The sequence below is a fragment of the Triturus cristatus genome, chromosome 8 (genome assembly GCF_964204655.1).
Source record: "Triturus cristatus chromosome 8, aTriCri1.1, whole genome shotgun sequence".
Lineage (NCBI taxonomy): Eukaryota > Metazoa > Chordata > Amphibia > Caudata > Salamandridae > Triturus > Triturus cristatus.
In genome coordinates this window covers 1,583,156,794-1,583,170,426 of record NC_140591.1, presented here as the reverse complement: position 1 = coordinate 1,583,170,426, position 13,633 = coordinate 1,583,156,794, and the positions used below count along the sequence as shown (strand labels likewise).

Below are 13,633 nucleotides of genomic sequence, written 5' to 3'. Positions count from 1 at the left end.
ACCTACCACTCTCACAGGAGCATGTGCATCCTTACCTTGTTGCCCCCTGCAAAGCAACATATCCTTTCAAAATATACCCTCAATAAGACACTTTGAAACCCTAAAAATATGGCAACACATAAGGGGTAAAAGACACCTCATAGTACAGAAAGATGTACCATAAGGCATCATTAGAGCAAAAGCTTCGAAGTAAAAGACGCTGGATTAAGGGTCTGATTTTGAATCCGGCAGACGGGTTACTCTGTCACAAGCATTAGGAATAGCCTGTCCACTGTATTACAAGTACCACTGGATTTAATGTACTTGTAATATGCCGGACAGGAAATCCACCATGTTTGTGACAGAGTAACCCGTCCGCAGAAATCTAAATCAGGGCCTCGGTCTTTAAAAACAGAATGGTCTATAGAAACTGCGACGAAAATAGTAACATATTGGTACCTCACACCCCAACGGCTTCACAGAGGTAATCCGGCACACAGCCCGTTTTGCTGGAGAGCATGTGGATCCCTAGGTACCCTGACCCACATACTATGGGAGTGCCCCCAGTTATCTAATTACTGGCAACAGGTATTAGATGACATTGATACCCATTTCAATGCCCTTTTAGGCCTGCCCAATCCTATTACTTTCCCACTTAGATCAAGGAGGGGCAAACAAATGGCATTAATTAGCATTGGGAGCAGCCATCCAAAACATCCTTTCTTAGTGGGGGAAGACAACAATTCCTACCTAAGTCGGATGGCTGCACAGGTCGTGGGGGATACTTGGGCTGGAAAAATCTCTCTCTCACTTGCCAACCCCGGGGCCTCTTTTCATGATCTCTGGGGGCTCTGTCTATCACTATTGACGTTTCAATTTAAGGAACTCACTTGCCCAAAATACTTAAGACTGCTACGTTTGGCAGACCCACCACAGAACAGACCTCTAGAAGACGGGCCACCTTGGGGCACACAGAGATACTTAAGACTGCTACGTTTGGCAGACCCACCATAGAACAGACCTCTAGAAGACGGGCCACCTTGGGGCACACAGAGATACTTAAGACTGCTATGCTTGGCAGACTCACCACAGAACAGACCTCTAGAAGACGGGCCACCTTAGGGCACACAGAGATACTTAAGACTGCTACGTTTGGCAGACCAACCACAGAACAGACCTCTAGAAGGCGGGCCACATTGGAGCAGACAGAGATACTTAAGACTGCTACGTTTGGCAGACCCACCACAGAACAGACCTCTAGAAGACGGGCCACCTTGGGGCAGACAGAGATACTTAAGACTGCTACGTTTGGCAGACCCACCACAGAACAGACCTCTAGAAGACGTGCCACCTTGGGGCAGACAGAGATACTTAAGACTGCTACGTTTGGCAGACCCACCACAGAACAGACCTCTAGAAGACGGGCCATCTTGGGGCAGACAGATACTTAAGACTGCTACGTTTGGCAGACCCACCACAGAACAGACCTCTAGAAGACGGGCCACCTTGGGGCACACAGAGATGGACGAGTTGGACCAGGGAGTAAGCTTCAAAATGACATTTGTACATGCTTTAAGTCTTTAAAAGGAGGGTAAGGGGAGGGATTGGGGTGGGGGGATGGTTTGTTATTTCCTGTGTTCTATATTACTTTTATTTGTGCTCATATTAGACTTCTGTGTGACGGATTTTGTAGCAAAGGAAATGAAGCACACGCCACCTCTGTTTGTTGTGTGTTTGTCTTGAAATTAATAAAGAAATATAAAACAAACAGAATGGTCCTGTAAGGGCTTGGGTTTACATATCACTGTTTCAGAAGGAAAGAATATGCTGATTGCATACGTAATGCTGTTGGCGCAAATGCAGGAAGGAAACCTAGAATGGTGTACCACTGCCGGAAACCAGCAAGTAGTCTTAAGGTACTAAACAAGCTCAAGTGAGAAATGTATGCTGAGGTTACAGATCAAACTGTGGCCTCCATTGAGATGTGTTAGGATTAGCCCATTGTCACAAATACAACCCTTACAGAAGAGGTCATGCTTGGTACAAAGTCAAAGAAGGGCAGCTGAAGAAAAGGATTACAAATCAAACTTTAATTGCGACTTTTTCCCCCCCAACAACTTTTCTTTCTTTTCCTCCAGATGAAGTAAAATAACTTTCAAAAATGCAACTCTGCCATGCATTAATTAAGGCTTTTGTGTGCTCAGACATGCTCCTCATAGGGGTTAGTGCCTTTAAGTTGAGGTTACACTTTTGCATACATGCGACGACAAGAATGGACTGCATTCCTACCTGCATGGCAAGTCTGGTGCTCTGTCAGACCCTGGTGTGTCATAAAGCCATGCCCACAGTCAGAACCTGTAAGAAGCCGCTCCCCTGCATGAAAAGTCTTGTGAACATCACGATCACGACTGCACACTTCCCTAAAATCTCTCAACTCTTGTAAATCCTGTCTGAAAGATTTTTCGTGATTGACCATCTGCAAGTTCTTGTGGAAGCTTTCTCCAGAATCTTTGAAGATTAATGATGATGCATGATTTTTCTTTTCCTTGTAAAGTTGCTCCTGGTCAATCAAGTGAGTATTGTACCTGACAAAATCTGTAGAGCTTCCACAGACTAAAGGGTTAACTATTTTGTAGCCATACATGTTATGGGAGGGCTCAACAGCAGTGTATGGTTTTATTCTTGTATGGATTGTCAGTTGTTCAGAATGAGTTGTTTGGCTCTCAACGTCATTCCTTCCACAAAAAGATTCATCTTTTTCTTGGCTTTCAGAATCATGAAGACTCTTTTGCTCCTCCGCCATGCAAGGGATAACATGCGTGATATCCCTAGATGCCACACCAAGCTTCTCCAACTTCTCAGGACTTTCTTCAGAGTGCACCTCTCCTCCGTTAAACCGGTCACCTGTCAGAATTACAACAAGGCTGAATTACCGAAGTGTTGATAAAGAGAAACAAAACAAGCTTAAATCACTGTTAGCACGAGGTTCTCGATATCCAGTATACTTAAAGATAGACTTATGTAACCTAGCATCAAGCTTTTTATCCAGAGTAGAGAAAAATCTACTTAACTGCAACAATAAGCGTGGATTCAGCAAAAGATTTCCATCCCAGAGTGTGATTTGCAGGAGGGAACTACCCCCCTAGCACAGGTTGCAGCTACTTGAAGGTGATCCTTTTGGCATGACGTTTGAGCTGGGACATATCAATTGGGACCATCATTACTTTAACCATCCCGACTAGGAGTTTAACTGCCTGACACTGATACTAAACTATCTTGACCTGGAGAAAGTATTTTCCAATTGGTGATTTAGGAGCCAATAACTAGCTATAAAATAGTAAAAGGCACCTGTTTCCCTACATTGATGCTGGTACTGGGCAGACAAGTTATTAATAAGTTTAAGCCTTGTTCTTTTCCAAGTCTGACGTTGTGCAGGACTTCTAATTTGGTGCCTGCACCATTGGATGCAGTGATATGGCTGCAGTCCTACTACAGGAATGCTAGGCATTCTTTGACATAGTAAATTACATCATCTTAAATCATTAAAAGCAAGAGTTTGGGAGCAAAGGTCTAACTATTATCAGGATTGTTTTATTTCTTTCTGACCGCAACCAGGTCTAACTAAGTTCTTCAAATCACTCCCCAAAGACATACATTTTGGACCTACCCCTAAAATTGACTATCTCAAGGAGGACAACCACGGGGATTACTGTTACATGTACTCCTGTTATAGGTGTTATGGGATCCTCATCGTATGATAACCTTTAACGTGGAATAGCAGGGGCAAACAAATGCTAACAAAATAGGCTCTTCAAGTCAGCCTGCGCCAACTATAAATCTAGCTTAGCAGCAAACTCAATAAAATAATAGTACGTGAATATGTGAATCAACCATCACGTAAAAGTTTTACCATCCAAGCATAAGCAAAGCTTTTATAGCCACCATTCCTTACGCTGATTTAACTCTAAGTTTACTTGGTAATTACCTCTGAGCAACTTAAGGAGTACTTATCCAAAAGGTAATCAATATAGCCTAAGACGGATTACAAATTAGAGCTTTCACTCCTGATATAGCATTGGAAAGATGCATTGCTTTTCTTGCATTCTTAGTCCTCTCTAGATTATATGTTGAAGTTTGGCCAATATCCAACATTGCAAACACGGTTCAGCAGCAATAACTTGAGAAAAAAACAGGCACATTAAGAAACCCATTAAATGGAATTCAATCAGAAAATGTTAAAAAATCTTATCTCTGTGGAAAACCATGAAAATGATCCTCACTGGAGAAAGTCTGCCTTTTATTAATATTTCTAGTAAACATAATAGCTATTTGGAAAGCAGATTTATATGACCTAAGAAAGGTAGAAATGTTAATTTTTGGTGACCATAGATAGGTTTCCTGATGAATGGAAAGAACTTAAGAAAACTTTCTGAGAAATCCTTCAGCAAGAGGTGCAAAACATTGCAAAGGATTTTTCCATTAAGTCCCAATAGCAAACAAATGCACTGAACAAGAATATTGAAGGCCTGAACATGCAAGCTACAGAAGACATGAAGATAAATAAGTAACGTTTTTTTCTGGTAACCCAGTGCGTGAAATTCCCACTGAATAGCCCATTTCTAAGAGTCTCTTACATTACAAGATATAACAATCTCGTTGATGATCTCTTGCCATCCTTCTGGGAGCTACGTAATATCTGGTGGCAGATCTAGCAGCCCATATTGCGAAACTCAAAGTGTGAGGTTCAAGGATATCTGGATGTAATACCGAACATTGTATTACGTCAGATCGCCATGATAGTCTTCAAACAGGGTGAACCAATCACTGAAGAAGGTCCAGGTACAACTAGTGAGGCTAAGAGCTTAGTATGCAGTGTTTCATCCTGGGATCCCTCATCTGTTACTGCTGCTGCAGGTGTCTGTAATTTTGGGTGGGTTGGAGACCTACATGCTAATGATTACATGTTTGTAGGGAACAATAGGCAGGAACTGATTCCCACATCTTTATTCTATTTTCCCTTGGTGTTTCACAGAGACATTTCACTGGCTTTGAGCCCACGTGGATTACTGGGGCTCTTATCATGAAGTTCTATAGCCAGAAAAATGTTAGAAAAGCACTGTTAGTGTCCTGAACAAAGGGGGCAAGGGCAAAATCCCATTGTCAGCCTTGCTCAAAGAACCTGGAGTTCGTGCTTGTGCCGCTTTTGTTTGCAGGCGAGCATAGCTCTGTGAGGTGCTCACCACTGTGTACCATGCACTGGAAATGCATTTTTTGTTTCGTTTATAACTTTGGTGCTGTTTGACAAATCTGCACAAAACTTTCCCATAAAGTTAATTCACTTCAGCTCTATGGAAAGTCTTGGGTCAATTCATCAATCGGGGGCTAGGAAAAAGGGGAGTGGGGTCCAAAAGTTTGATTTGCCATTTTCATTCCCACTGGAAAGTATGTTTACCGAAAACACAACTGAACACAATTATACCACAGTTGGCAAAAAAATTGAACTTTACTGAGAAAGCATGCTTTTTGTCATTTGGTGTAAATGTGTTCAACATTTTAAAAGGTGTTCATGAGGGAGTTAATGTTCATAAAAAGTAATGGTTATCTGGATTGTTGGTGTCCAGATATGTTCAGATTGGACAGTTAGAAGTGGATGGGAATAGCCAATCTGGCTGACCACATCAAGGAGAATGTCTTGTGGCAGCCATTTCGGGACTCCTGAAGAAAAAAAATGAAAAGCTACAAAAGGAGCAGTGTGGGCACACTCTGATCCCCAGAGCCATGTGGGGAAGGCCTCAAGAGACCCCTTTCTGGTGGCTAGTGGGCAACCAGGAACAAAAGTACACCTAATGCACCCATAACTGCTGACTGGGGGAGCTGAGAAAAAGGCAAAAAAATATCAGCCACCTGGGGGACCAGCAGGGGAGGTGTATCAATCCATTAGTGAAGTTTCCTTAACCCCTGGGAGGGCCACAGCCTCAGGGGTCTGTGTAAGAAGGACATACATTTGAAGGATGGAGGGGCGTGAATGGAGCTCTTCTCCTCACAATTCCTCCTTCTAGTGGGGTCCCCCATCACCCTGGAATTTGATACAATTGATGATGATATGAGTGCCACTGCACTCTTTGGTTATCTGTCCCCGAGGGCCCTGATCACCCTGGGGATCCAGAAAGAGATCAGTCCAGGTGCTTCTCCAACTACACCAATCAGGGCCGTACAGGCCTTTTATTCCACAGGGCATTTTCCTGGTGAACTGGAGGTCTGGGAGACCAGTTTTAAAAGTTCAGAGAACTTCTGGTACCTCTGTCATTTCACCCAGCTTCCCGAGGTTAATGCTAGCAGGCAAGGGAGGGTTCAAGAGAGAAAGAGAAACAAGGTATGGAGGGAGGGGGAAGGTAGTGGAAAGTGATCAAAGAGGGAGAAGATAAAGAGGAGAGGAGCAGAGATGGAGCAAGAATGTAAAGAAAGAGATTGTGTAAAGTGCTACCATCCCTATCATTTTTAATGGCGTTTAAGGGTGTACGAAATTTGCTTTTGCATAATTGTATGATATTACGGTGAAATTACGTAGTGTATATATATATAATTTATATACTACTATAATATAATATGAAGCAAATCGCAATTCTTTTCCCTTTTGAGGAAATCACGGGCACAGACCTCTTGCGATACCAAACAGTTTTATTTATTTCCCTTAGTGATGTCCAGACGCGTTTCGGCCGTCCAAGCGGCCTTAATCACCTGACCACACGCATTGACAAACCCGTTATTTAAAGTGCAAGTGCTAATTGAATTTTCAGTAGACATGGAGAAAATACTGGTAATCACATAATATAAAATATTTGCATTTGTACATATTCATTTTTGCATAATGCATAACTAATATCCAAATATATATTTAGAAAATTAAAGGCCCGAATGCCTATATTTATATACTTTGATATTTCTAAACATATCCCCTTATTAGTTGTTTTTAACAATTGAAAATTCATTCCACATCTTCTAACTATTAATATTGTGCTCACCTTACCGTGTTTAAGAATTAAAAACAAAAATTAAATTATATACACTTCGACAGGTGTCCAACACTATACTTAACAATAATTATTCTATTAAAGTGCATAAGTGCAACAGTACTAGGTGGACATAAAGTGACTGATGCTTAGAGGTGCAAATGAGGCAATCATTGTGAGCTGAGGCAGGAGACACCAATGTACAAAAGACAGCAGATGATGCTTAAAATGTTGCTGACCAAGTTTGAAAAACATTGCAGAATATTTCCCCTGTGTTGACATTTGAAGTATATGCATACTGGCTAAATCAGGGTTTAAAGTGCAAAGAGAGACATTTAAGATAATAAGCAAAATAGGACTTGTGACATATTTAAAATGATCAATAAAAAAGACACTAGGTAAATAAAAAACTACCCTACAGTATCCTTAAAACCAATCATTAAAAACAATAATAATATACAAGCCCAAAAGCCAACAAATACAGATATTTCATTCCTATGAAAAGATATACCCAACAGCTACTATATAATGCCAGGCAATTTGAGTTAGATCATAGAAAGGTATGAAGATCCTCTGTAGCATTTAGACCCCCTGGCCATTTGGAATCAAACTCCAATATATACTGAGTTTCCAAACGGCGTAAGATAGCCTCTCTATTGCCACCCCTTCGCTTCTGGGGAACTGATTCAATGGCAAAATACCTGAGGCATTTGGGGTTACTTTTATGTACTTTTTCAAAGTGTCTAGCTACAGGGTAATTCTGATCTTTATTGACACTAGCTCTTATGTGCTGCAGAATGCGCTTATGCACTGCCAGCTTGGTGCTACCTACATATTTTAAAGGGCAGTCACACTGCAAGACATAAACACAGTGATCCATTTTACACGTAAGATGTTGTTTGATTTCCCTTTGTGTTTCAGAGAATGCTGTGCAATATGTCTTTGTGTTTGTACCAAACTGGCAGGCCTTGCAGGATGAGCATTTAAAAAAGCCTTTTCTTGTTGGTAACCATGTTTGCTTTTTAAAGCTCTCTTGGCTATTGTCAGTTAACATATTCCCCATGCTTCTAGATTTACGGAAGCTAATTGGTGGGTTTGAGGGCATAAGGCAACCAATCACTGGATCTTCCCGTATCAAATGCCAATTTTTTCTCATGATGTTCCTCAATTCTTTTTCTTGTTTGGAATATGTTAAGATAAGACGCACAGGCTCACTGTTAGGATCTGAAACCTCTTTTTTTCTATATTCTAGAAGTTCCTCCCTAGGTTTTGACTGGGCCTTTTTTTTAGCAGCCTCCACTACTTCATAGCTATACCCTCTGGCTAAAAACCTTATCATGCTTTCCTTCTGTTTTTGTTCCGCATCCTCAGGATTACTACATATGCGGCGGATGTGGAGCATCTCCCCATAGGGTATACTCCTTATTAGATGCGGGGGATGTGAACTGGTAGCATGGAGTAGTGTATTGCCTGCCGTGGGTTTTCTAAAAAGGGTAGTAGTTAAAATGTTGTTAAATACTGAAACCTGTACATCTAAAAATGTCACTGAGTCCTCACTAATGTTAGAAGTAAAAGAGAGATTAAGATCATTACAGTTAATATCCTTGACAAAATTCATTACACTTTCCTTCGATCCTTGCCATATAATAAAAAGATCATCAATGTAGCAGAACCAAGAGACCACATTCTGAGTAAAGACATGTTTGTATTGGCGTCTGACCACCAGCTCCTCCCACCAGCCCATGAACAAACAGGCATAGCTGGGGGAGAAGCTGGCCCCCATCGCTACCCCTCGTATCTGTTGATAGAACTGACCGTTAAACAGAAAAAAATTGTTTTCTAAGCAAAAGGATAACATGTTCAATAGCATTCTTGTGTGGTCAGCATATACCATTTGTCTAGTACTCAAATAAAATTCAACTGCTCTAAGTCCATCTTTGTGTCTGATACAGGTATATAAAGAACATACATCCAATGTTACTAGCAGATAATCCTCTCTCCAAATTAAGTTATCGATCTTTTTGAGGAAATCTCCTGTGTTCTGGATGTATGAATTTAGCTTTTTCATATGTTCTTGCAAAAAATAATCAATATACCGTGAGAGATTCTCAAGGGGGCCGTCACAGGCTGCAATAATGGGTCGACCCGGAGGGACAGTCAAGTTTTTATGAACTTTTGGGATGAAATATATATATAAGGTACTAGTGGATGTTCTTTTTTAATAAACTTGAATAATATATATACGCACACACATATATTTTTATTCACTAAAAAACACAAAGGTTAAAGAGGTGTTGCAGTATAAGTGGGATATATATATATATATATATATATATGTACATTACCTACTGGCGGTCGCCAGTAGATAGTTATAGTTAGGACCACGTTTCCATAGGAAATCCGCAACATTCTATTTTGAATAACTTTGGCGCCGGTCGACGAATCCTCGCGAATTCTTCAAAATAGGTGGGGCGCTACGCTCCGCTCCTACCCTGAAAGTCTCGGGGGGATTCGTCAAGCAGGGGCTGAGATAAAAGGGGGGTCCCAAAACGCGTTTTTCCCATGCATTTTTCCATAGGACCTTTAGACACAGCTACAGCCCGAACGGCTGAACAGAATTACTAGAAATTTGGCAGAGAGGTAGTCCTCAGGTCAAGGAAGTGCCTTTTGTAGGTTTGGTGTAAATCTGTTCAGTAGATTCTGAGAAAATAGCCTTTAAATCAATATATATATCTGAGCCAGCTTACGGTGCGCTTACGGTACGCTTACCGTACGCGTACGGTGGCGTGCGCGAGCGCGATTCTGATTGGCTCTTAGATCTTAGTAAACATTCGAATCGGCCGAAACCAGGAAGCGGCGGCCGCCATTTTCTCTCTCGCACTGAGAGTGTGGATTAAAATACAAAGCACAAAAACATGTAAAGGGGCTGTTTGGACAGCTCCAAAACACCTAGCCATGTTGAGGGAGTCCCCAAAGATCCCCCAAGGCCAAAAACGGAATTTTTATTTTTTCGCTAATTTCGCCGATTACGCTTACCGTACGCGTACGGTAAAAAAATAATAAAAAAAAAAAAATTATCCACACTCTCCCCACCCCGTGTGCAAATGGTGCCCGAAGGGCACCATTTCTGCATGGCTTCTAACAGGTGCGAAAAATTAAAATATTACCTTTCAAAACGAAGTGCATCATATGTCCTCCATGTGCGCACGGTGCGCGAAGCGCATCGTGCGTACATGGCCCATCTAGCGTAACGTGGGCACGCGGTGCGCGTAGCGCACCGCGTGCCCACCGTGCGTGCACGGCACTAACTGCGTAAAGTGGGCGCGCGGTGCGCGAAGCGCACCGCCTGCTCTCTGTGCGCGCACGGAACGAACTGCGTTAAGTGGGCGCGCACGCCACGAATGGCGTAAAGTAACTTAGCATTTAAAAAAACGTACAAATTCACTGAAAAAACCATAGGTTTCACACACGTTATAGTTAGGAATTAGCATTTAAAAAACCTTGCAAATTCACTGAAAAAACCATAGGTTTCACACATGTTATAGTTAGCGGAAATTTTACTGATAAAAAACCAATGAAATTCCCCCGTTATAGTTAGTGCAGGCAACTATAACTCACGCGACCGCAATCTTCTGCTGATGACATATGTGTCTTTATGAAAAAAAAATATTTGTAATATATGTATAGCTAAAAATTTATGGAAGAAGACATGGGCAAATAAGTGTCTAAATACAGTATTAGCATCAGCAGAGGATTGCGGTCGCGTGAGTTATAGTTGCCTGCACTAACTATAACGGGGGAATTTCATTGGTTTTTTATCAGTAAAATTTCCGCTAACTATAACATGTGTGAAACCTATGGTTTTTTCAGTGAATATATATATATTCACTTAAAAAACCATAGGTTTCACACATGTTATAGTTAGCTGGACATTTCACTCGTGAAAAACCATTGAAATTCCCCCGTTATAGTTAGTGCAGGCAACTATAACTCACGCGACCGCAATCCTCTGCTGATGACGTCAGATATTTCATCACTGTATTTAGACACTTATTTACCCATGTCTTCTTCCATTAATTTTTAGCTATACATATATTACAAATATTTTATTTTCAGAAAGACACATATGTCATCAGTGATGTAATATCTGACGTCATCAGCAGAGGATTGCGGTCGCGTGAGTTATAGTTGCCTGCACTAACTATAACGGGTGAATTTCAATGGTTTTTCACGAGTGAAATGTCCAGCTAACTATAACATGTGTGAATTCTATGGTTTTTTAAGTGAATTTGCAAGGTTTTTTAAATGCTAATTCCTAACTATAACGTGTGTGAAACCTATGGTTTTTTCAGTGAATTTGTACAGTTTTTTAAATGCTAAGTTATGTATTTATTTAATTTTTTTTTTAAGGTTTTTCACCGTGCGCACACCGTACGCGCACGGTGCGCGCACTGTGGGCACGCGGTGCGCTTCGCGCACCGCGCGCCCACGTTACGCAGTTCTAGGAATTGTTCCGTTTCTACCGTACGCACACGCTACGCGTACTCCGCGATTTTTCATAAAAAAATTAAAATACATTTTGGCCCTTGGGGGTCCTTCTGGGACCCCCTGACAAAGGCTAGGGGGTCAGGAACTGTCCACCCTGCCCCCTTTTCACGTTCTCCACTTTTGTTTTTCACCCCCTCAGACTGCGAGAGACAAAATGGCGGCCGACACTTCCTGGTTTCGACCGATTCGAATGTTTACTAAGATCTAACAACCAATCTGAATCGTGCTCGCGCACGGCAGCGTGCGCGTACGGTAAGTTTTACCGTACGCGCACGGTGCGCGCTTATAGATATATATATGCTTTTAAATGCTATTTTCTCAGGAAATACTGAACAGATTTACACCAGACCTGCAAAAGGCACATCCCTGACCTGAGGACTACCTCTCTGCCAAATTTCAAGTAATTCTGTTCAGCCGTTCGGGCTGTAGCTTGGACTAAAGGTCCTATGGAAAAATGCATGGGGAAAACGCGTTTTGGGACCCCCCCCTTTTTCTCAGCCCCCGCTTGACGAATCCCCCCGAGACTTTCAGGGAAGGAGCGGAGCGCCCCACCTATTTTGAAAATTTCGCGAGGATTCGTCAATCGGCGCAAAAGTTATTCCAAATAGAATGTTGCGGATTTCCTATGGAAACACAATCCTAACTATAACTATCTACTGGCGACCGCCAGTAGATAATATATATATATATATATATATATATATATATATATATATATATATATATATTCACTTAAAAAACCATAGGTTTCACACATGTTATAGTTAGCTGGACATTTCACTCGTAAAAAAACAATGAAATTTCCCCGTTATAGTTAGTGCAGGCAACTATAACTCACGCGACCGCAATCCTCTGCTGATGACGTCAGATATTACATCACTGATGACATATGTGTCTTTATGAAAAATAAATATTTGTAATATATGTATAGCTAAAGATTAATGGAAGAAGACATGGGTAAATAAGTGTCTAAATACAGTGATGTAATATCTGACGTCATCAGCAGAGGATTGCGGTCGCGTGAGTTATAGTTACCTGCACTAACTATAACGGGGGAATTTCATTGGTTTTTTACGAGTGAAATGTCCAGCTAACTATAACATGTGTGAAACCTATGGTTTTTTAAGTGAATTTGCAAGATTTTTTAAATGCTAATTCGTAACTATAACGTGTGTGAAACCTATGGTTTTTTCAGTGAATATATAAACATATAAATATAATCTGCATATCTATATAAATATAAATTCATGCAAACATATACATATATGCATACATATGCATGGTATGTACATGAAAGTTTGAAAAACTCTAATACAAGCAAAGCTAAAAAGCCACCTAATTACAAACAGAATTGCTTTAACTTAAACGAGGGCGAGACCTATTGCATTTTCAATGCTTGTTTACTTTGATTCCATCAAGAAGGCATTCAGATGTGTCCCACATTTTCCATAAATTCTGAATGGTAGCACTCTAGTTGCTCATTAGATCACTGTAGTAAAGCTACTGCTCACCAGGGAAGTCTGCTGCTGGTATTGAAAGTGCATGTTTCAGTCTGCATGTCAGAATTTTTTAATGAAATAGAAGAGGATTTGATAAGTCACTCAAAATGTGCCCTAATTTTTCTTTTTTCCTCACTAATCATAATTTCTATGGCAAAATGAACCTCCTCATTGTGTTCCTTTTAAATTAAACTACTCACTCTCTACTACTCACTTTCTACTACTCTACTACTCTCTACTACTCACTCTCTACTACTCACTCTCTACTACTCTCTACCACTCACTCTCTACTACTCTACTACTCACTCTCTACTACTCTCTACTACTCACTCTCTACTACTCACTCTCTACTACTCCCTCTCTACTACTCCCTCTCTACTACTACTCACTCTCTACTACTACTCACTCTCTACTACTCCCTCTCTACTACTCACTCTCTACTACTCACTCTCTACTACTCACTCTCTACTACTCTCTACTACTCACTCTCTACTACTCTCTACTACTCTCTACCACTCTCTACTACTCTCTACTACTCACTCTCAACTACTCACTCTACTACTCTCTCTACTACTCACTCTACTACTCAATCTACTA

General features: G+C 41.1%; 1 protein-coding gene across 9 annotated transcripts in view; it reads right to left on the bottom strand.

Annotated features, from left to right (window-relative positions):
• Positions 1-13,633, bottom strand: part of LOC146806245 (uncharacterized) — a 381,111-nt gene that overhangs the window by 169,234 nt on the left and 198,244 nt on the right. For all 9 annotated transcript variants that reach the window (XM_085623495.1, XM_085623494.1, XM_085623496.1 and 6 more), the window contains one exon: positions 2,269-2,883. In XM_085623495.1, the coding sequence (XP_085479621.1) occupies positions 2,269-2,883 (615 nt within the window). The remainder of the gene's footprint in view (positions 1-2,268; positions 2,884-13,633) is intronic.